The sequence below is a fragment of the Biomphalaria glabrata genome, chromosome 9 (genome assembly GCF_947242115.1).
Source record: "Biomphalaria glabrata chromosome 9, xgBioGlab47.1, whole genome shotgun sequence".
Lineage (NCBI taxonomy): Eukaryota > Metazoa > Mollusca > Gastropoda > Planorbidae > Biomphalaria > Biomphalaria glabrata.
The window spans coordinates 37,668,066-37,693,149 of NC_074719.1; the positions used below are offsets into that span (position 1 = coordinate 37,668,066).

The 25,084-nt window shown below is 35.7% G+C and overlaps 1 protein-coding gene across 3 annotated transcripts; it reads left to right on the plus strand.

Moving 5' to 3' along the window:
- The first annotated feature begins 7,159 nt into the window (after positions 1-7,159).
- LOC106067116 (folylpolyglutamate synthase, mitochondrial-like) lies at positions 7,160-22,171 on the plus strand. Of its 3 annotated transcripts, none has more exons than XM_013226247.2 (10): positions 7,160-7,526; positions 9,829-9,966; positions 13,941-14,177; positions 14,590-14,844; positions 14,940-15,017; positions 15,208-15,352; positions 15,572-15,756; positions 16,216-16,344; positions 18,093-18,162; positions 19,238-22,171. In XM_013226247.2, the coding sequence occupies exons 1-10, from the start codon at positions 7,497-7,499 to the stop codon at positions 19,906-19,908; spliced, it is 1,938 nt and encodes a 645-aa protein (XP_013081701.1). In that variant the 5' UTR covers positions 7,160-7,496; the 3' UTR covers positions 19,909-22,171. The 3 variants fall into 3 exon arrangements, with proteins under 3 accessions (XP_013081701.1, XP_055897240.1, XP_055897241.1); XM_056041265.1 differs by lacking the exon at positions 7,160-7,526 and adding an exon at positions 11,796-12,082 and having other exon boundaries at positions 9,827-9,966; XM_056041266.1 differs by lacking the exon at positions 7,160-7,526 and adding an exon at positions 11,796-12,070 and having other exon boundaries at positions 9,827-9,966.
- Positions 22,172-25,084: the final 2,913 nt, after the last annotated feature.

Below are 25,084 nucleotides of genomic sequence, written 5' to 3' on the forward strand. Positions count from 1 at the left end.
TACTAGATACTTTTTGAACAGTCATTAAAACAATCCCTTTCAAGATAGAGACCTTCAGTTATACAGCCTCTTTTTAAAGAACTTTTTTGGGAAATTTTTTTTCAAACGTTTTGTTTTGGTAGCTGATGTCAGGAAAACTCATAATTTTCTTTTCTTTAGAAAAGGGTGGAGTGGATGGACGCGCACAGTTTATCACAGATACCATTTTTTTTTTACAAAGCTTATCAATTCATTCTGTCTGTCTGGTACAAAGTTTGTACACGTTATTTCTTCCACACCCAATCTCCGATCAAGTTAAAATTTTGCACAATTATTTCTTTTACCTGACAAAGCAAGAATCAATTAAAAAAAACAACAACAACAACAATTAGTTATTTAAGTTTATTTAACTAATGGTAATTAAATATTTTGTTTGGTATCGAACAAGGGAAAGAAATTATTGTACTTCACAGATGTGGTGGTTTAGATTGAGTTTAATGAGTTAGTCCCTTTTATACTTAAGAGTAGAGAATTAGGTTGTAGTTTAAAGTTTGAAAAACAGACAATAGATAGCTAGCTATAAACCCGTCTATTTTCATAAGCAATTCGCTGGTATTTGCTTGAGGAGACTTAATCCCTAAGAGTACGAATTCAAGTTGTACAACTTTAAAAAAAAAAAAATAATGCATTTAAAAAAGTGATCGCGATCACGGTAACATGCACACATGAACACTCTTCTTTCTCCCCCCTCCCCCTTTGTTTTACCTACTGGTCCAGACATGTGATAAGATAATAGCGCATTGAGAAAACTAAAAGCATGAAATTGCGCTAAACAAAAACAATTCTTAAAAAACAAAATTATGATCACACAGATCTATTATTGTTGGTCTAGATCAGTGGTCTTCAACGGGGGCGATATCGCCCCCTAGGGGGCGTTTTCGAGATTTTGGGGGGCGCTGAGAGCCAAAGGGGCGGTAGGGGGGCGCCGGGCACAAAATGGGGCGGTTAGGGGGCGCTGGGCATAAAGGCGGAAAGAAGAAACTAAAGCTGCTCTGAAACAAAACAAATTTTAAAATTCTTCAACATTAAAGCTGGGAAACTAAATATAGACAAATTATAGTTAACTTGCTTCTAATTTAAGAACAGAAACAGCGTTAGAAAATGAGTTCGGGAATCCTATTTTCTATTTTTAAATTCTTACTCTTTTGATATGATAAGAGAGTATTTATTGTCCTTGGATCTCGCGCGTATAAACGTTTAAGATTTGATAAACAAATTTTAGATTATAGTTTATTTTATCTACAGATGTTCATATATTGATATGTAAATGTTAATTGCAAAAAACATTAAAGGTAACATTTAATAGAATAATTTAACTTTTTAAAAACAAAAAACATTGATAAAATGTTGTTACGAAAACTCACTGGTATGTCATGTAATATTTCCTTGAGATTTAGTGAATTGCCACTAGAAAAAAAGGTAAGTTCTACCTTGATGGCATTTTCAGATGAGGTTATGAAACCAAGTCGGCTTCACGAACATATAGCGATATCCAAAAATAATTTAAGAATATTCATGAACAATTATAAAAATCTACAAATAAAACAATATTAAAAACAAAAAACGGCTAGGCAGGATATGTTTTAATGGCTTCTAAGAAAAATGCATAGCTTTTTAATAATTCTCATGATATTGTTGAGAAATTGATTAAAACTAAATTTATTTTAAAACATATGTAACACAAATAGACTTTTTTTTCTGTTAGAGATGAAATATTATTTCAAAATTGTCTAGTTATGTAGCTTATGAGGACATATAGGAAACCATCAGTGGTTGGACGCTGCAATGACTTCATAGGTAATATAGAATAAAGAACAAATCTATTCACTATTCACATTGTGAGTTATGATACACAAGAAATGTTTAGCCCGCATTTTCATTTCTATTTGAATCTAATTATAAAACTGTAAATAAAATACAAACCCATGCCGAAAATAAGTGCATCTTTCAACAGTTTTATGAAACAAATGATGAAAAAAATGTTAGACTCTTGTTGTAAACTGAAGTTTGCTGGATTACGAAAGGGTTTTGTTAACTGTTATGGCTCGTTTTTTTAAGCTTTTAAATAATTATTTTTTTTGAGAAACGGGAAGATTCAACGGTTGGCGGTGACTTAAAGCAGGCTAAAAAAAATTGTTTTACATGGTAGGCATCTAACACAAATGAATGAAACCAACCTCCGACTGCTAGGAAAGAGATTTACTTTTATTGATAATATCATTTTCTCTTTTATCGAGATATTAAATCTATTTTAAAGAGTTTTACAATCTCACAGAACTTGTTTGTTGACAAATATATAACTGCTCAATGACACCGATATCTATGCAATTCACATAACAATGCTCTATGAAGAAATTAAGATTCGCTTATAAAATAAAAAAATATATATATAAATGACAATTATTAAACATCTGTTACTGATGTTCAAATTGAGTTGCATGAAAAAGTAGATTTACAAAACTATGTCTTCAGTAAAATGAATGTAAACATAGAAGGCACACAGTGGCGTAGCTAGGGTGGGGGGAGGGGGGAAATTTGAAAATCCCCCGGGCCCCCATTTAAGGGGGGCCCAAATTAGTGCTTTTTTAATTAATTAAATTAAATATTACGCAAAATGCAAAGGCCCTCAAAGATGTCAAGCCCAAACGATGGAAATTCCTATCTGCGCCACTGGAGGCACAACAAAGATGTGGCTGCATTTAAATGTTTCAGTAAAATTCCAAAACTGTGGTCGAAATTTGAATAATGTTTTAGCTTTTCAGTAAACATACATAGTTAACCTAGATTTAGTGCGTAACAAAGTTAATAAATAAGCAAAGAAATAATTTGGATGTAGCCACTAGAGAAGACCTTCGCTTTGCTTTGGCAAATTTAAAGCTTGAAATTTCTAATATTGTCACACTGCATGGGGCACAAGGTTCCCATTAGCTTAATTTCTTTTTGTAGTGAATTCAGCAATAATAATATTTATATTAAAAAATAAAACTAAATTTACAATTAAACCTAAAAACAGTAGGCCCTAATATTAAAAAAATTAAACAGAGACTATTCTTAGGATTTGAAAAAAGTCTTTATAAATATTTTTTTGTGTGTAATCACTGCAAACTATTTCACATAATTTTTGCATAATGATAATATTGGCTGTTTTTGCCTTTAATTCCGAACTACGCAAACCCAACTACACATTTTCTCGAATTTTATGCAGACAAAGCCGTTGTATGCTGGTGTTCTATTTAAGTCTTCTTTCCGTCTTTTGCGCCTGTCTTCAATAATGGCTTTTCTTTGAGTCTCAAATGTTTGTACCGCAGTTTTTGTAAGAGCTCTCGAACTGTTTCTTTCAGAGGCTATCTGCTGCCAGAGAATGCTGCCAGGTACTTTCCTCTATGTCAGTGAGAGCGAAATGGCGCCTAAATAAATCTTTATAGCGCTCACGGGGGAGGGGAGCACCTCTGGAACTCAGTCCTCCTCAAAGCTCGTCAGTCATAGGCCAAGTTCACAACAGCCGCTTTTGGCATGCGGTCGTCTCCCAAGCGGGATAAGTGTTATTGACAGCATAAAAAATAATAGATAGATGATATTTTGTTCAAATTTGCCTTCTCACGCTTCTTTATAACTGTTTTTCTTAGAGGGGGGCGCTGGCGGATTTTTTTAAAGAAAAAATTCGAAAAGGGGGCGGTAGGCCAAAAAAGGTTGAAGACCACTGGTCTAGATTCAAGATCTAAACTATAATGGTGCCTCTACTATCAAAAAGCTGGAAGGTTCTTTACGACAAAACAAAAATTGAGTCAATTCTGTACGTGTTTACAAGTTGTAGCTAATGACGTCATTACAGTCAGTTCAATAACGACTAAATGCTAGTAGGCCTACATCTTCTAAAAGTACCAAACGACTATCTTTCAATGGCCCATGTAGGCAGAGGCGTAGTGAACAAAACATGCGCCCGGGGCAAGGTACATTATTGGCGCCCCACCCCATTTTCCATGAACTTCACATAGAAATATAGGCTACGTGTGACCCCCCCCTCCCACGAGGGTGGCGCCCAGGGCATCCAACCTCTCAACGCCTCTGCAAGTAGACTATCGTATTAGTCACGTGGCCGGGCTTAGTGAACCACTTTGTGCCACCCAGCGATTGTTGCTACGCCACTGAAACTTGTTAACACAAGAAAGAAGATTACGTCCTATAGTTCTAAGCCTGTTAGCTATTCAAGCGCTCGACCACCATGCAAAGCGCAGAAAGCCACTTTTCACTATGTAGATCTAAGCATGTCTAACCATCTATATGAGATAATTCCCTGGTGTGTGTGTGTGTGTGTGTGTGTGTGTGTGTGTGTGTGTGTGTGTGTGGCGTCAATACATCTTAATCCGGACCTGATCTGAATCAATAGATCCCGCCAAGCATCATTTTATTCTTATCAGCCCGCCTTGTCACAAGCTAATAGGAACAAGCGACATAGACAAACGAGTCAAACACAGCCCACAACATACATCATCGCTCAATGCGCGTGACCTCACCATCCACTACTCTTACTTTTTTTTTGTTTTGTTTATTGATCACCAAAAAAGAAATAGTCTGACATGAAGACGAATACCACCCGATAACTGTGCCAGGTCAATATGCCCCTTCCCATAGATATATAAATATATATATTCGAAAACATCCAAATAAGCCATCATAAATAATTATTCTAGCGAGGAAAATGAAGAAATAAACGAAGGGGGTTAAAAAACAACAACAACGAAGTACATATCTTTCTTTTTGTGTTATCTTCAAAGTCTTTGAGTGGAAGGGTGTGGAGTGAGTTTTTGTAATGGTGTTTGTTATCTTATCTAAATGCAATAAATCGCTCATTAAAGAATTATGAAAACACTTCAACATCCCCCCCCCCTCCCTTTTCCCAATTTATTTTAAAAAAACAACATAGGCCTACTCTCTGAGCCAGTTTTCATGTCACTATCTATCAAAAGGATTGCAATTTGCAGATAAGAGGAACAAAGACAAGGGAGACAGAGAAACGGTCGCACTTACGGAGAATGGCTGGATAGTATTTCCATTATCATTCCTCCACACACTCGTTAAGCCCACGCAGTAACCGCAATCTGCTCACCCCCCCCCCACTTTTCCCTATTCGCCCCTCCTCTTCAGCTGACTATCACGGTGACCTCACAAGCATATGATGAAGTCCAGACCTTCCAGAGACTGCATCCAATAAAACTACGTGGTTATTAGCACAGGGGCGTCTAAGGATGAGTTGAACATTATGGTGACCCCCCCCCCCACCTCTAAACAGAAGATACTAAGACTCATTAAAACTTCTATAATGTGGGCCTGAAGGGGCGTTGAAGACGATTGTATTGGACATTCAGAGCCTTATTTCAAAAGGACATATGCCTAGGTGTGAATTGTGGGAAAGGGTATGTAATGTGGTGGAAAAACTAAAGCTTACATGAATATAAATAAACTGATCCCCCCACCCCGTACCCAAAAACTGCCACGCCTATGCCTTTTTTTGTGTCGATGGATGGAAGGATAAAGGCGAAAGGTCTATTATTAGGTCTACTATAGTTTTATTTCAACCTGCGATTAAAAAAAAAAAGTAAAAAAAAAAAAAAGTTCCCCTTTGAAATCTTGTCAGGCGCCCAAAGATTCCAAAATAAAAAATCCCAGTTTTCACCAGGTTTGGAAGCCAAGCGCTTTACCGCTCAGCCACCGAGCCTCCACGATTTAAAAAGTAGAGTCTAAATTGCTCTACGACAGTGGTGCGGCTGGTGCCCAAACTGACGTCATCTCAACACTTCTGAACATGTGCCCGCAGAGGCTCGCTTTCATGGAACTCTTCGACTTTCTGCGGTTATGCTGCCCGCGTAACACGTGTCAGAAATGTCTATATCTCCCAGGCCGATAAGGTTTGGGAACCCCTGCTATGAGAAATAATAAGTTTATAAACATTATCCTATTTAGCGTTTGCTTTTTTATTTACCTGCGATGCCATATCACGCGCTTAAATTTACATAATAGTGCTGCCCAAGTTCAGCTCAACCTTTGCAAGACTGGGGGTCCATATAAATAACACGCTTGTCTGTCTTGGCGGCACCTTCGGGTTAAGGTCACGGTCTCGGGCGGCGTCGGGGCCCATCGCGGCTAAAAAATATCGTCAAGTCTGATGGAACCGAGTTTCTGCGGCTTTATTGTGCAATGTGGGCAGAAGTTTCGACGGGGAGCGGGACTTTGTCACGGACCGATTATGACCCGCGGGCCGTAACTTGGGGCATCACTGAGAAAATAAATTACTGAACGCAATGAGCGTCGGTGTCAAACAATAAATGGGGTTTGTCCCTAAAGTGTGCGTGCGCACGTTTATATGTGTAATAATTTATTTAAACTATGGCATTTTTATAACAGGAAATGAAACGAGATACATTAGGCAACATGGTGATGTAATGTACGAAATACTACTATTGTCTTGACAAGGCAATAAAGTGGGGTTTTTTAGTCGCAGATTATTAAAAGAATTTTTTAAATCAACCTTTTTTTTTCCCCAAGCAAAGTTAAATTTGTATACGCATTACAAAGGTTAATTAATTTGTTTAGCTGAGCCCTACACATACACACACGCAAATTTGTCTTTGTTTTGTTGGTTTAAAAGATCATAAATATTTTTTTACAACGCTCATTTTTTTCAGTTACATTAAAAAAATGAAAACCCATAACTTTTTTATCACAAAAAATATTCAATTTAATTAATTACTGTATCTAATTTTATTTATAATCTAGATTCTGGATCTTGAAAAGTCTAGTGCAGGTGTTGACTAAATTAATAAATCTATAGGTTATCTCGTATTTTGAGTCTTAGACTCCGCATACGATTCTGCCATTTTGACAAAAGGAGAGCTAGCACTATTTTTCATATCTAGATCAAGAAGGCATACATCCACCCCACCCCCTTAAAAGATCTACACATATTTTGGTTTACTGTCTAGAAATGCGAGAGGCTTGATTTTCACACTAGTCTGTTTTTGCCCACTAACCCGATTTTCAAAAGGAGGCATGCTTCTCATAGTTGTATTTTTTTTCAATAATATAAAAAAAAGCTAGATCTGGATTAATAATTTTGTACGTAAAATTAATATTTTGAATTTTAAATCGTACTCGATAAATTAATCTTTACTTATTCTTTTCTTTAATCAATTAAAAGAAAATAGATTTCGATCTAGTTCTTCAGTCTATAAGAAAATGTGTGACCAGCCGGCAAACCTAACAATGGACAGATCACACGTGCTCACCAAGGCCAACAGACAGCGCGAACCTGCGTTTATAAAACCGGCTTCAACGAGTTCTTCTCCCTTGCCGTGCGTGTAGGCAGAATTGAACTGCGCCGGTTAGACGAATTTTTCAGACACAATTCAAAAGCGTTTAGATCTACATAGAGTCTATCTAGAAATCTATTCTGTTTTGAAATGGAGTTGGATATTGAGGCTAATTACAATGTAAGTTGATTGAGCATATTTATAATTTAGATTAGATCTAGATTAATACGGGAATATTTTGTTTTTGGTTGTAAAAGATTAGCCATAGGCATCCGTTCTTTGTTTAGAGCCCATTGTACTATTTGTACGGCGAACGAAAAAAAAAAAGGGGGGGGGGGGTTAAAGTTAACGTATAGATTACTATAGATCTAGACTTCTAGATCTAGATCTTCAATCTTACTAAAATGTATAAATTGTATAGATTCACAGATCTAGATCTATATTCTAAATTATTATAAGTCTACACTAATACATTTAGAATCTATATCTATTTCTAAATTATACATAATATTAATGATAATCTTTAACTCTGAAGGAATAATAATAATAGATCTAGAATCTAGATTTATTTTTTTTTTATTGCCCGTAAGGGCGTAAGTCGTAAGGAAATCATCGGAAATGTCTTTCATTTAGAATAATTTAGATTCTACTTCTACTAGACTCTATACTAGATCTATACATACACTACACTAGTGACTAGCACACCAAACAAAACATTTAAAAAGTATAAAATTAATATTAAAATAAAATGTACAATCACATAAGTATAGATCTAAGGCCTAAGGCTCACTGAGACTCACTCATAATTTACATGTGTGAAATTAGTGAAAAGTAATCTAAATATCAATCATTGATTATGATTATCAGATTGTTTCTATTTAATATTAATGATTTAATTGCCAATAACACAACCATTAACATCTATGATAATAATTTTTATAAGTTAAGTAATACTAGATTATATTATATAAGCCAACCCGCCTAAGGTTCTAGATCTAGAGTCTAGATCTAAAAATAAAAAAAATATTTTTAAAAGTTAATTAAAAACAACAGTTTGGCAGTGAGTATAGACAGTATAGTATACTAGATCTAGAACAGGGGTTCTCAACCTGTGGATCGCAGCCCCCTTGGGGGTTAATTGAGAATTTGCCAGGGGTCGCTTAAGACCATCGAAAACACGGATTGTTTTTGTCTTCTATTGCTGTATGTGTGTGTGTGAGGGGGGGGTGTCGCGGCAGAGTGGGGGATTGTAAAAAGGGGTCGCTGAGCTTAAAAGGTTAAGAAACGGTGATCTAGAATCTAGTCACTCACCTCAACTGCTATATTAACTAGATATTATATACTGTAAGTGTTATGCTCTCTGTAAATACTAAATTTTATGTTATAAATTACAGAGATGTTTCTTCAAAAGAGATTATAATTAGATTTACATCTTAAATTCTGCCAAGTCATTATATATATATTATTTTAATGTATGGTAATATGGTTCAGTGTTTTAATAGTTTTATGTATTATCACTACGTCTTGTTCTTCTGTCCTTAAGCGTCTCTTAAATTAAGTGATTTACTAATGGTGACATAATGTCTAATGAAATCATCAAAAGTGATTAAATTCGTTGGTCATTAATATGGTTACTGTGCAATTTTAGAGTATTTAAAGCTATCTGCACTCCTCATTAAACTTCAAATACAAATTCAAGCCTAAATTATTAAAGTTATAGTATAGTATGACATATCAAATTGAACATAGTTTTTATCCAATAAAGATCTATCTTTGTGATCTAATTGAACAGAGAACAAAATAAATTTCATCCGATCCCTTATTTCACTAACTATGGTTTATGGTAAAATGGTAATAATTTATAATATTTTATGAGTCAGAAGATGAAAGAAGCATGCAGTATTTCATGTCATGGCAGACAAAGTTGTTGTTCTCTAGCACTTAATTAATTCTCTTTTGTGGTATATTATATGCATATTTTTGGCAAGGACTTTACTCTGGGTCATAAATGTGTCTTGTGACCTTTCTAAGTCTTGGCAGCTGGGTGCTCTATATTGGAACATCTTAAGGATCCTTGAAGATTTCCAACAAAGGTGCATATGCTCCCTCTTGGGTATACATTGACAAAAAATACATTACAAAAAAACAGGGATTTTGATTTGATTTATAAGTTTGGGGTCTTCTTTAAAAAAAAAATACGCTCTGACCCAAATCTGTGGACAGCAGTTTGAAGTGCACACAATATCACTAGCGCCATCCATCTTGTGTTCTGCTGAACACCTGTGTGGACAGTATAGTAGAGTCACTACTTAATGTTCAACAGTTGTGAAGGGTAGGACACCTAGATCTCATATATGTCGGATGACAAGAATAATAATAACCTCTTCACCACTTGTGTAAAAATTACTTAGGTATGCATTGAAATATACCATCTCTTTGGTTCAACAAGGCCCCTTTCAGATTGACATCAATTTTATTCCAGAAAGCTGTTGAAACTCTTAACACCAAGCTTATGTCTTTGAGGGGATGGCATGAACAGACCAACCGGCTCAAGTATGAGGGGAAAACCCATCTTATCATCCCTATGGTCAACCGCTTCATCCATAGGTCTGGACTTACGGTAGGTGTCTGTTGTCTGCATACCTTTATACTTCAGTTAAATAAATGACTCAACATGTTCTAGTTTTTTTTTCTTTTATTAAATGTAAGACATTGGTAAAATTAATACACATTTTTAATTTAAGAAGATAGAGATTATGGACAAAAATATTAGCCTTTTTGGCAACATTTTGTAAAAGAATATTAGATGATTTGCTTGTAATTACTCCCTAATATATATATATATATATATATATATATAATAGCACAGTAGGCTCCCGATTAGAATAATCTGTACACAGGATTTGAATCTTTTTGGGGTCACTCAGCTCCTATTTTTTTTCTTTGGATAGTAAAATGTTAAATCTTGGATTCATTTTACTGTCCACACAATACTCTTGTAAGCTATAGGCAACTGGAGGTTGTGTCATATCAACCATTAGTGCTGTTAAAGACACAGTGAAATGATTAACATGCAGTTTAAGAGCTAAATGATGTAGGATGTTTTCATATATGCTATTGCAAGAGTGTTACATCTAGATTTTATTATGTTTTTAATTAAATCCATACTTGTAATGAGCTATTCATTGGTTAATGTTAGGGATATTGCAACAATAATATTTCTGTATTCCTATCCATCAAGAAGCGTGGTTGCTAAGTGGTAAAGCACTTGGCTGCTGAACCCAGGGGTCCTGAGTTCAAATCCTGGTGAAGACTAGGGTTTTTAATTTTGGGATCTTTGGGGGCTTCTGAGTTCTCCCAGGTCAAAAGGGTACCTGACATTTATTGGAGAAAAGTAAAGGCTGTTGGTTGTTGTGCTAGCCACATGACACCCTTGTTAGCCATAGGCCACAGAAACAGATGACCTTCACATCAACTGCCCTATAGATCGTAGGTCTGTGTACTCTATTCATGTCCATCCAATCACTGGGCTTTTAGATATGTTTCACTGTAATAATTTAAATGTGTGAAAAGTTAATATGATTGTGGAAATTTTAAATACATTATTGCCAACAGTGTTCAAAACTAACTTTGCTTCAATGTGTTCCCTCTAGTTGGACATTGTTTTCAATACCATGTGAAGCCCAACACAGAAAATGTCATTAATGATTCATGGCAACAATTTTTGTTTTAAAGAATGTTACATACTCCTTGAGAAACCCTTGTGTATATATTTCAAAGAGAATATTTACAGATAAATCAATAATTGTTTTTTTTTTTTATTTTGTTTGTTTTTAAACTACAAGTCTACAAGTAATAGATATGTTGCTTGTTTTGTGTATGTTAGTTATTAAAGTTTTTTTTTGTTTTTTGTTGTTTTTTTTTTGGTAAAGAAGGTGGGTGTGTCTGTGATGTTACCTATTTTGAGATGACAGTTACAAAGTGTAATGATGTGATGTCCTTTGATTGTTCTTGTTCGTTTTTTTTTTTTTTTGTTCTGTTGTATTCAAAGTGATAACCTATTTGTTCTGTTTAATTCAAACTGATGTTCGTTATGTTCTGTTATTTACATTTTTTGTGTTTTTTTGTTTCTGTTCTGTTGTATACATAGGAAGTCCTTTTGGTTCTGTTGTATTCAAAGTGATGTCCTTTTGTGTGTCCTTTTCTCTTTTTTCCACCAGTTGTCTTTGTATGTACTTATTTTAATTGGTCTTATGTAGTTTGTGTATTTCTATAGTCTGTCATTGTCTATCTTTTAAGTACACGTCCTTGTATGTCAGTCATGTCCAATGGTATCTAGTCATAAGTTTGAGATCATTGTCCAGGCCTAGTCAGGGGGTAAGGAGAATATTTAACCAATACAATTTGACTCAAGTTTGGTATGCTTTGTGTCATTGTCTTTTCTCACAGACTCAGGAAATAAAGGGTTCTCGATGAGGGGGCCCCATCATCAAGCTCTGCTGATGGGGGTCACGCAGGGGGCCTAACCAGCCATCCTTCTGAAGGGGTCGCTTCTTGATAGAACTTTGTTTTTAAAAAAAAAATGATCCAGAACAGCTGGAGGGAGTACCACTGCTGCACAAAGGCCTCTGGACTCTCAGCTAAATGGCTAACTATTCACTGCAGATGAATAGTGTGTGCAGCCCATGCTGGGACCATAAGCTTAAAGAGTGGTCTTTTATAAGGTCACATAGCAAGTAATTCTTTTTAATCACGTCTCTATGTAGCCTTTATATACTTAAATCAACATAGACTTTTTTTTAGTTTTTAGTGATGTTTTTATTATTATTTTTTTTAATTGTAAGATCTTGTGTATAAAAAAAAAAGTGTATTTAAAAAAAAAAAAAGCCCCTTGCGTTCAAACAAGATGACTAAATGAAAACCCATACATTTTGAAACCTATTATAAAGATGTAGATCTACTTTGACATCTTAACTGTAGTTATCGTTACACCGACTAAGACCTTAGTCTGGTAACTTAACTCTTTCTCTTCTTACAGACGATACCAACGTTGATTCCATCAGAACGTGTTAAATAATAACGGAGAGAAAGAGTTAAAGATGTTTGAAATAGAAGACATGGGGGGGGGGGTCGTTCCTTTCCCAAAAACTCCTTCTCGTTACGGGCCTGTGCACACTTCCTAGTGTGCGGCCCTCGTTGCTAGTAGATGTATGAGTGTCATATAGATCTAGGCTGACTGTGAGACGGGGTCAGAGAGTATCACCAGAACGCTTGCTGTAGTGGCGTCGTGAAGTATATTTAATATAGAGCATTAATCTGGTGATGTTGCCCTCATCCCCCCCCCCCTTTTTCCCTGCGTTCACATGACCTTGACAATGAGGGCACGGTATCGTTGGAGTGTTAGCGTGCTTACACACACTCGAATTGTCTAGTCCTAGTGTGAAGTAGATACAGGCTGATGATAAAACGGGGAAAGGGAGGAGGGCTGGGGGTATTGTTTAAAAAAAAAGAGAAAATAAAACGCACCAGCTTTTTTTTTTTTTTGTTAATGGTTTTAACTTTCCTGTATTAATTCAACACAGTCCTGGTAAATGCTTTAAGACCGGCATTTATAAGTAGAAGTTAAGGGGGATGCGCTAAAGTGTTGAAGTTCTAATCAAAAGCACACACATTACAAATATTTTATAATGGTGTCAACGTCAACCATTCTCTCTCTCTCTCTCTCTCACACTCACATAACTAAAAAATAAAAGATATTCTGTAATGTGCTCGATTCTTCTGTTCGTGTTTTACCATCATCTTACTCATAGACCAGCGTGTCCTGTACACACGCACGCCTCTGTTTTCCTCACTCCACGGACTCGCTTCCTGGATGGGCTATTCAGCTTGCTGTACGCGTGGCTATAAGGAAGATAACTGCCTCGCGTTTCACACCCACCAGACAGACAGTCCCTAGACACGAGAGGGATGGTTAATACACATTTGAAATTAAAAATCGATAGTGTCTGGCTAAGCTTATTAGGCCTTAAAGACCTACTCTTGAAATGTTCGCGATTTTCTTGAGAATGAAATAAAAGTGTGTATTTCGCGGGGGGGGGGGGGGTGGGGGGGGGTGGGGGGGGGCGCTGGAAAAAGAATTAAGTTAAAAAAAAAAGGAGAATGTGTGATACTTCTTTTCTTAACAATATCTAGTCATCAGGTAGGCTGTAGTGGGGGGAGATAAAATGCTGGGTCTATGGTTTATGTATATAATCATGCTCTGTTGTAGTCACATGAAATACTGCACTCATCCTTAATACCTCTTTATTTCAAAACTGGTCATGCCCCGGCTCTTCCATTGAGTATTATCCAGCAACTTTTGTTTGAACTTTCTTTCTGTGCAATAGTTGGTGAGATAACTGCAGTTAAGACATCTAGTTTTACAATAGAAAGCATCTTTAAGAGTTATCAGCTGCAGATATAGAAATATTTACTTAAAATGAACTTACTTTTACCTTGACCAAGGTCTGTCTAGACATAATGGCAGTAAAACTATTCCTTTGAGGATACTTGTGTTCCCTTGGTTCATGGCAAATTATTTGTTTGTTTTAACAGGATGAAGAAGTAGACAAGCTGTGTATGATCCACATCACTGGGACCAAAGGCAAGGGCTCTACCAGTGCCTTTACAGAGAACATACTTCGCAATCATGGTTATCGTACAGGCCTCTTTACATCCCCTCACCTGGTGGAGGTGCGGGAAAGAATCCGCATCAATGGCCGGCCCCTGTGCAAGGCTAAGTACTGCTATTACTTCTGGAAGGTTTATAACAAGCTTAAAGAAACTGAAGAGGTAGGCACTTGTGTTTTTTTACCACTGATGTAGCCTACATTGTTGTCATGTATTGAGCTTGTGTGTTGGGTAGAATATGTTAGCGCTCTTTAAAAAAAGTAAGATCAGTAATAATAAAATACTTTGGCTTTTCTCCTTCCTTGTGTTTTTTTTACAATTAAATCAACCCGTTGGTAATATGGATTATATTTATGTTTGATGCCTCTATTATTCATTATTATAATCTTAAATAAACAAATCTTTATATCATGCATGAAGGGAAGACCTATGTTTAAATGCATATATTGACAACTGTCAATTTGCCATGTTCAAACTATAACAATAGTGGTTCTTCTGTGCTCCACTATGCAGTGACCCCCAACCATAAAAATTATGTTTAGGATTAGGATTTAATACTGTTTTTTTATTGCAGGTGGGAAGTCCTATTGAGGAAGGCAGAAGCATGCCAGCCTATTTTGCCTTCAACGTTGTTTTGTCCTTACATATATTTCTGAATGAAGGGGTTGACATTGCCATCATGGAAGTTGGTGTAGGAGGTCTGACCGACAGTACCAACTTTATTAGACACCCAGTTGCCTGTGCCATTACATCCTTAGGCTTGGAGCATACTGATGACTTGGGGGACACCATTGAATCCATTGCATTCCATAAGTCTGGCATATTCAAGGTAGGAATCTATTCTTAGAAGTAGTTTCTGGATGATAGAAGAAAGTTCAAAATGGCTTCTGTTGCTTACTGATATAATGTGTTTGTTTTGAATAGAAACATTGTCCAGCATTGACAGCACCTCAGTCTGACTCAGCCATGCAAGTTATTCTAAACAGGGCCAAAGAAATGGAGGTAAGTTTTTATACAGTAATGTCTTTTAACATTTCTTGACAGCTTGTCCAAGGCTTCAGACTTTATTACAATATTTTTGATACATGGCCTTAAATTTTGACACACCACACCACAAAAAACACCCACTGCATATAAACCAGACTGAGCAAACTCTGGCACTAAAGAAGACAACCCACTTCTCATCTGGCAGTGCCCACTGTATGTTATGAACCCTTTGTCTGAGGAGGTAATGAAAGAATACAACTTCACCCTGAGCATTGCCGGAGATAAGCAAAGACACAATGCTGCTTTAGCCATCCAGCTGTTCCACCTTTGGGAAGACTATCAGCATAAAAGTGAGTGGAAAGCAGCAAGCTAGTTTAATACAAAAAAAAAAACAACCTCTTCACATGGCATTAAGATATGCTTTGAATTTTTTTCTTGTTTCATTAGGTTGCATTCTTGGTTGTGAAATCTGCCGTGTTTGTTAACCGTTGTCATTTTGTTTATACCTTTTTTGTTCTTCTGCATGTGATGGTTGGGAAAGGGGAATAATCAATCTTGACTGTTTGCAGAAGTGCATCCCAGAGTGTCTAATGACTTGAATGTTGGTGAAATTCCAAGACTGACATGTACTAAGCTTGATAGTGCCACCGTTGTTGGTTTATCGACTTGCAAGTGGCCTGGTCGTGCTCAGGTGATTGCTAAGGACAGCATCACTTATTACATCGATGGAGCCCATACTAAAGAGAGTATGGAGGTATGTAGGCTTGATCTTTTTTTTTTTTTTTTGTTGTTGCTTTGAATCTCAATCTAGTTAATGTCCTTAGCAGCTGTATGTGTTGAAATAAGTCCTGAAAAATTTTAGTCTGTTTAACTCCGAAATGGGAGAATCCATCACTTTCCATCCACACATCAAAGAATCAAATTATTCTACTCTAAATTCAAACAATAGAGTATAGCACTTAAAATCAACAGCAGTTTATGTCTTGTATTGCAAAGTTGAAAAGACTTTTGATAAAGAATATATATGCATATTTAAAGATACATATTTTGGTAAGAAAAAAATGCATATTGATAGCAGTTTAAATTTCTAATAATCTAATCAAGAAAAATAAAGAGAAACAGTTCAGTGATACTGTCTTATTAAAACTTTCCAGCTGTTTCTTTTTTTTTTAAAGATGATTGATGTCTTTTAAAAAAACATTTCCCATTACAGCTGTGCACCTCATGGTTCTCTGAAGTAGCTGACAAGGAAAAGGCTTCAATTGATGGTAAAGTTGTACGAGTTTTAATTTTCTTCACTGCCCCAGAAAGAGATCCGGAAGCTTTAGTCTATCCATTACGTGTAAGTTATTGTTTAAACTACTGAATTTTCCTTGCAAAAACAAAATGTGCAATAAGTAATAATAGTAATTGTTTGGTTCAGTAAACTATTTCCTAATAATTTATGGGTTTTTAAAATGAAAACTGAACCACATTTACAATATTTTGTTTTTAAAATATGAACACATCAAATACATTAACAGATTTACTTATGTATTTTAGTTTGACTAATCAGTTGTATCTGACATAATTGTAATTAAAAAAGAAAAAAAGGCTGTTAATTATTGTTTCAAAGCAGACCAGAAATAATTGCATGCACATTAAGGGCAGTTGTTCAAAGTTGAATATGATTAAATGTCAGTGCTTGTACATAGAGAGTTAGCAATCACGCACACATGACAATTTAACAAGCTAAAATAGTGATAGCTATTTTCGGATTTACCTCTAAGCAATCGTTTTATTCTAATTCAATTGATTAGTTATTTGTCTGAATGTTACTGCTGCTGTTTAAATAAAACTTACATTTACACAAAAAAACAAAGGTATCTTAGTTTTTGTTATAGCCTACTTGTTTACTCTTTTCAACAACTTCCAATATTTTCTAGTAATCACATATACAAGATATAGGTCTTTATGTATCATATAAAACCAGATAAGAGTCTACATTTAGAAAACAGCGATCCAATAAATCATTCAAGACAAATTTTCCTCTGTACCAAAAAGACAGCTTGACAACAGGTGCTCTATTGTAATGTCGATTTATTGACCAGATGGTGACCTATAGGCCATTGGCTTAAGAAAACTTCTCAATGTGAAATTCTAAATCTTTTTTGTGTTTAGAAAGATATTTGAGTAATTTTTCTGCCTATAAGACACTGTAGTCGAATCTCAAATGTGTATCCCACAACCTTCGTGAGCGTTCTCCTGCTGTCTCTTCCAAAGGCCATCTGCAGCCAGGTGCTTTCCTCTTTGCCAGTTAGTGCAAAATGATTTGATCCTTACCCTGCTTCAATGTGGCACCTCTTTCACCCCATTCTCCCTTTAAGCTCACAAAAAAAAAAAGATTGCTTTTGGCATGCAATCATTCTCCATATCGGGTAGGTGTCCAACCCAGCATAGCTGGCGAATGGTAAGTAGTTCATCTATTCTGTCCACACCAGACTCAAGGTTGGACAATCTTGTAGCATTGAGAAAACTTCACGCACCTTTAAAACCATGGCCAAAATACCTTATGGCACTGTTAAGCAGTACTTGAGAAGTGGTTCAACCAGTGGGCCTAAAGTAAGAAGCATATCCTGAGCTATGTTAAGTATTTGCCCATAATTAGGACAGACACACACTGCACTCCTACTTACCCACATTTCACGTGCTATTCAATCTGTCCAACCATTTCTTTTTGAATGCCTCTAATTATTCCATAACAGAAAAAAAAAAGCTGGCTAGAGAAGAAAAATACATTTAAAAAAAAAAGCAGCATGATTTGATTTATCTTGGACCCTAAATAGCTGTGATGCAATCAGTAATTGCTATCAAAGACAAAAAAAATGAAAACAAACATGATGCTTTGCATTAGTTTTGTTATTTTGCTAAATGCAATATATCTGTTATATCCATGTTATATTTTATCTATGTTCTTCTTACAAGTTAAACACAGACTTGGGCAGCCAATTGTAAAAAAATAACATGAAATCACTCATTCACATTCTGAAAAATAAAATCTATTTTACTCTTTAATTTTAAATTTTTTTTTTTTGTTATTCTTTCTCTCAGGATTGTGAATTTGATGCTGCTGTCTTCTGTCCTTTTGTTGTTTCAACAATAGAGTCTCAATGTAGACCAGGTGAGTTAAATTGTCCATTTGATTACATGTTCATCTATTGGTGCACATTACACATTTTTTGTCTGCTTATAACACTTGCTAAGTGTTGTGACAGATTTGTCAATATTTTTTGCCTGATCATTTTACTGTTAGTATTTGTTGTTGCAGGCCCCCCCTTTTTTTTTTCCAACCCCCCCCCCCCCCCCCCCTAAAAAAGAAAAGGGGGGGGGGAGCTGCTGTGAGGTTTGTGTAGTCTGTTTGTCTATCGTTAGTATATCTCAGAAAACCAGAGAGCTACTGAAAATCTGTTTTCACTGTATTTCTTGATTAAAATAGGTGCAACTGCTTCTTTTGGTTGTAAAGTGTTATTTGTGTTCTTCCATACAAATACATCAAAAAAAAAAAGACATATGCTTAGTGTTGCATGCACAGCGTTTGGGTGTGGAGTGGTGTTGAAAAAGGTAGAGAAAAAGATATTTATACATCAATACTATTGATATTTATCATATCAAAATGAAATATGTTTATTAACCTACCAATTTGCAGTTCTAGTTCTGTGTATTCATTATTAGTCTCTCATGATATTAACACTTAGCATATACAGAGAATCTTAATCTATGGAAGATATGTATATATGAAAGTATAATAATTTTTTTTTTTTTTTTGGACAATAGTCATAGCTAAAGTTGTGTTCATAATGTCTTTTTCAAAATGATATAATAAACATCTTTTGTATGTTCCTTTCTGGTGCTTCAAGTACACATTTATGTAACACATTCAACCATCAAAAATGAAAACTGCTATTAAAATTTAATTTGACTTTAGCCCATGCTTAAAAATATAGAGAAACCTGCCCATGGACTGCATTGCTTAGCAAACAAGAGCTGCTTTTTTTAAAAAAATTTTCATGTTTTATAGTTACCAAAAATCATTTGTTTGTCTAGATTTTTTTTTTTTGCTATACAAAAAATATGAAGTTATGCCCCATTCTTTGGCCATTGTAAGTTATAAATAACCAATACATTTTGGTTAGCTGGAGTAGCTGTTTATGATGAATCAACTGGCTTCAAATATCGTTTCTTCTTGCTATTTTCAGATCTTCAGTTGAAAAAACTTGACCCCAAAGTTCAGAGCGAGACAGTAGAGCGAAACAAACTAGCTTGGGATAAACTTATGGCCAACACTCAGAGAGAGAAGAATAATTTAAAGCTGCTGAAAGCTGGGTGGCCTGTTGAAGACTTACTGAAAAGCAATGTGCAAGACAAAAGGTTAAACAGTAGCGATGGGGACAGCAGTGAAAAATCCTCTGTCATCTCTGCCTCTACTACAGAGTCTGACAGGAGTGACCTGATGTCAATAGGTAGTAGCGAAGACGCTGAGGGCGGTGAGGGAATAGCTCCAAACCGTGACTTGCTTCCTATGGGAGACATGCTGAGCTATGTCATCGAGCCCAGTCTGATCCTGAATGCCAACCTTCTCTGCCACTCAGACAAACAGGACAAAAATGAAAAGCTGAATTCTGAGCTGACCTCTTCCTTAAACAGCAATCCTTCGTTGATCTTCCCCTGTATCATCGAGGCTCTTCGTTGGGCCGGTCAGGGAAGGGATAGCACCGTCCAGGTCTTAGACGGGTGTGCAGTCCCGCATCCAGTTCCCGCCTCGCTTCAAGGTGCCACCCACATTCAAATATTAGCCACTGGAAGTCTCAACTTCGTTGGTGGGGTACTGGACGTGCTCACGTCAATAGATGGAGATGTTTATTTGTAAAGAGTTTACATCAATCTAAACTGTTTCATCCAAGTTATTCTTACCTCTAATGCATTTCAATGATTCAAGTCAAACTGAAGTTGATGTTACCTACGGCACCAATATGTACACATTGTAATTCCTTACTCCACATTTTTTATGAGTACATTCTTTAAAAAACAACTCTTCTTAACAAATTTATTCAATAATTCACATCGTTTCAACTTGTTCTCCCTTTGCTTTTTTATTTTGACAAATTGTACACTAAAAAAATATAACTTGTACATTGTTCACCAATACTGCTGTCATTCCTTTTTTGAAACATATCTGTTCATTTTCTTCTCGAAACTCTAATTTTTTCTTGATTCTCTGTAATCCCTTCATGAGGCTCTAATCTCTTCATGAGGCTCTGTAATTTCAAGTTGAGGCTCTGCAATACAGCATTATTTGGACCCTTGTTTGAATCTCAAAAGTTTTGTTTTTAGACTTCTTGACAAAATAAATTTTTTTTTAAATTTCCTGTTGGCATAAAGACAAAAAATGGGGGGAAATTGTATCAGAATATCAGCCCAAAAAATGGGTTGGTTAAAAATGTGTACTTAAGTCAACGACTAAAGACTGGTGATGTGTATTTCATTTAACTGTATGTTTATGTTACTGTACCTGTTCATATTGGCCTGTAGTATTTATGCCAGTGATTCTGCTCAAGCTACTTGTTGACCCAAGCATGCCATACTCAATTTGTTCTTGTGTGTTTTGTCAATTCAGTTCTATAAAGGGAAGGCTTAAAGTTATCATGGGGGTGGTGGATAATTCTTTGACATTGGGGTTACAAAATTTAAAGCTGGAATGAGGTGGGGAAACGAAATGTGTTGTGATTTTTTTTTTGGTCCCCTTCAGGCCAGCCAGTAGAGGAAGAAAAGTTGTGATTTTTTTGTTAAGGTTGTTGAACTAAATAATGCAAAAGATATGCTTAATATAAAACAATGAAAAGCGATATTTATATTTAATGCTATGTTGCTTATTTAAAAAGTTTTCCACTTTTCATATATTTTTGTGCAGAAAAATTGAGAAACTGAGAAATATTGTCAGAAGTTGATTCTCTGATTTTACTAAATCTTAAAGTTTAGTTCATCTCAGCTGTGTATCAGAATCAGTCATTGTGTTGACAAGACAACACTCTCATTAATCGGCTTTGAAAAATCTTCAGCCATAAAAATGTTTCGGTCATCATGGCCAATTCTGTTCATCTGAAGCATTTTGTTGTTTCCCTGAGTACAAAGTATGTAGAGGCACAACATATTCTGTAGTGTTGATTTTGTATGTGGGGATTGTTGTCAAAGTGACCTTTAAAAAAGATTGTTTTTAAGTTTCAACTATGTCTGTAATTTTATTTTGGAAATCTCATAAGCGTGTCAGCTCTGTACACAATGTACACTTTGTGTGTGCAAATAATACTCACTAAATCTGGCAGGCTCTATGCAGTGATAATGACCTGAAACTTGCCAGCCATTTTGTGTTGATGCTTCTTCCTCTGGTCCTTTATACATCTTTGCAGACCTTCATTTCAATCTCTTGCTAAAAACATGAACATCAAAGTTTGCATTGCACATTGTTCTCTAAGCACCTCATTTTCTATCGACATTGCTGGCACTTATTGTTAGTTGGTACAACTTTCCAAAATACAATTTTTTTCTTCTCTCAGTGTAACTCCACCAAAACTTTGAGGATCATTTCTTTGCTGATATTAACCATTAAACCTTTTGTTGTATACAATGTTTAGCTATTGGTATTTGTTATTCCTTATGATGTGCATTTGATTTGTTTTGCAAATTGTTTTTAATTCCAAAGACTGCTGCCTTTTTTTTTTTTTGGCTTTGTATTTTGCTTATGTTGTGAAATGCAGCTTTTCTAAAGGAGTGACTGGTATTTAATATTGGATTAATTAGGGACTGTTTTGAAGACAACTAATTGCCCTCCACTGCACAGTACTGTATGTATTTTTTAAAACAAACTTTGAAAATCAAAGACTCTAGTACATAGTTTGGAAAATTACATAACAAATGATTGCTTTTAGAAATACTCACTTTTTAAAAAAATTACTTATGAAAATTTTATGTCAGAAGTGGAGCTACTTTTCAGGTGGAAATTTAACATTTTTATTTCTGTGATCAAGTGTTTCCTGGTAAAAAAAAAATTGATTCCTAATAATAGTACAGTGAAAGCTGACAATGTTATTTGCTGCATGCCTACATTTTAAAATAATAAAATAATATGGATTGAATTATCTGTACTTGTTTCATTTTGTATTTTGAAGTCAAAGGGGAGAGAATGTTGTGATTATTGTAAAAAATTAAAAATCATGGCAGTATAGTGTAATCTTCCTTGAGGGAAAGCACTCCTAGGACTTATTAAATCTATGACATATTTTGGATATTACTTCAGAGTTGAAGATAAACTACTACCTAGTTCAAACCTCCAGCAGGACAACAACGGGCAGGGTATGAATCCCGCACCATCAATACGACAGTGCATCGCGTTTAACTAAGTTAATGTTTACTATTTAAAAACTAATTTTGGAATCATTTAGAAACAAGCGTCGCCCCGTGTGCTTATAGTTTCTCACAAATCTTGTTTGAGCCAGCAGTAAATACAGACAGGGCTTGCCTAAGGAGCCTAGGATTGAAACAGTTACAAAAGATAACTGATAATGGTAAACTAATACTTAAAACAAGTACAATCTAGACCAGTGATTCCCAAAGTGGTCTACGAAGACCTCCAGGGGGTCCATGAAAGTGAAAAAATAAATTGGGGGTCTATGAGATGTCCATGGGGGTCTACAGTGGTGAATTTCATTTAAGCAAGTTATAACTTTAATGTTCACACTCCGTTAATGCAACTATTTCAAGCATGTATAAATAATTGGTAATTTAGTTATAAATATTTGTCCTGCTATTGAAATGTAAAATTGTTGTATTTAATTTCAATACTTATCTAAATAGTTACTTTTGTCTACATGTAACTAATATTTAACAAAAAGAAATCTAGATTTTACATCATAGATTATTTATTTCCTTGGTTAAATAAGCGGATGTCTAAGTGCCTTTTTATGACCATATGAAACCAATTACACTGGAGGATTATTTGAGACGATGCTACCCTCGTAAAAAAATAAAGGTGATAAAAAATTTCAAAAACTCAAAAATAAAGTTCAGAATAAACCCACACAATCTTTCTTCAACATCATATAGAAAAGATGGTGATTTGTGAGTGTCTTATAAGATCTCTTTACCTATAGCCAAATATGGAAACACTATAGATAAAACATTGATTTTACCAGCCATTGAAGTAGTTTTAAAAACTGTTTTACATAAACGTAAATCAGTTATTATGCAACAAATTTCTTTAAGAAACACTATAGTTCAAGGGCACATCGTTGGGATGAGCCTTAAAGCTGCAAACTGCCTAATGGTCTTCTGCTCCATATTTATCCCCAGGGCTGACCCACGAAACCTTTCCCATGTTTGGGTATAGCTGCAAAGCAGCAGAGGATTGAATTCTGTTTTCCTTTGCTTGGAGGGCTGCAAGCCAAGGCTAATGAGTCCCTCCTGCCAAAGCTTACTGATTTAGGCACCAGTAACTCGACTTTGACCCCTCTCATGTTAGTGAAAACAGCTCCGCGGGCCCAATATTTGAGCCAGATGTGAAAAATCAAGAAACACACTAGAAACTGCTCTTTTCGAAAACTTTTAAAATGATATTTAAGGCAAATTGATTAATTAATTAATATTTAATGTTTGAAGGACTAATTGATAGAACAAAAAATTTCTATATGAAACATAATAACGTAATAACGGATGATGAACATGCAAAAAAAAAACATTTCTAGTGTGTTTGGTGATTCCAGCAATACATATTTTTTTTTTTTTTTTTTGGTTTAAATTTAAATTTTATCAGTCAAAAAAAGATAGATCTCTGTAACTTTTGATGTAGCTTTATATTACTTTTTCACTCTTCAACTCACTACACTACAGTTAGAAATTAGTTTTAAAAACGAGTTTATGAATCTGCAAAAATGCAATATAAGTTAAGCAGGGGGTCTACCGAAAACCAGAAAACATGGCAAGGGGTCTACGAGACAAAAAAGTTTGGGAACCACTGATCTAGACATTTCCTTTTAGAGACAATGATGTGCTCTCTTGTGCTGATGAAGCATTGAATCTGCTCCAAGTAGCATTGGTTTATCTGGGTTGAGAAAATGTCTTCAGCAAAGAAATAATTTTTGTAGGCAAAATATATAATGTTTGGGTACGACCGGGTACGACTGATCAGCGAGTCTTTCTCTACTGACACTTTTTGATTATCTTGGCGACAATTTCAAAATATTTTGTTCACTCTTTGTTCTTTAGGACCTTCCAATACTATAGTCTTGCAAAATTATTTCCATGTACTTCCAGTACTGCCTGTTTCTCATGTGTTTTCAGTACTTTGTACCGGTATTTCGTATGTGTTTGCAGTACTGTCTATTTCCTATGTGTTTGCAGTACTGTGTATTTACTATGACCTATATGTCTTTATTGGGATAGCAATATCAATTACATCAATCAATCAATTACACGTAATTGTCAAAAGAGCTGAGCCGAAGGCTATTCGAACTCTTAGGTGTGTAAGCCTGCCTGAACAAAACGTTCTGTCTGGAAGAGGTCCAAGTCAATGTCTATGTAAAACATTTCTATTCCCAATATTTCTGGCACTACGGGCGCATGGACTAGAATGCATGGCCGAAGGCCGAGCACACCGGGAACCCCCGCCATTTTCCTATGTTTTACCCTCGCCAGTAGTGTAACGGTCCCTTGAGGAACGTCGCATGGATTATAGACAGGGACATGGAAGTTCTCTTTCAACTCCGCACCGTGCAATGGGAAAGCTCTCGAAATTCCCTTGGACACTCCCACAGGAGTTTTGTTTTGCTATTCATTTAGCCTAATCAATTCCTCTTGCGATCGTTTCCACCCGAGTGCCACATTGAGGCAGAATAGCGTACCCAGGGAATTGAAATACCACATATTTCCAAAGGGTTTCCATTGTTCCAATAGTGTGTGTTTTCTAGGACTTGTAGTACTGTGAATTTCCAATGACAACAGATCTTGCAGTACCGTGAATTTCTTATGACCATTAGGTCTCTTAGGAGCTTACA

Excerpts from the sequence above, each read along its gene's own strand:
- LOC106067116 (XM_013226247.2), top strand. The coding sequence starts at position 7,497 with ATGGAGTTGGATATTGAGGCTAATTACAAT. Across the intron at positions 14,178-14,589 it reads AGCTTAAAGAAACTGAAGAG|GTGGGAAGTCCTATTGAGGA; the intron begins GTAGGCACTTGT and ends TTTTTATTGCAG. Across the intron at positions 15,757-16,215 it reads ATACTAAAGAGAGTATGGAG|CTGTGCACCTCATGGTTCTC; the intron begins GTATGTAGGCTT and ends TTCCCATTACAG.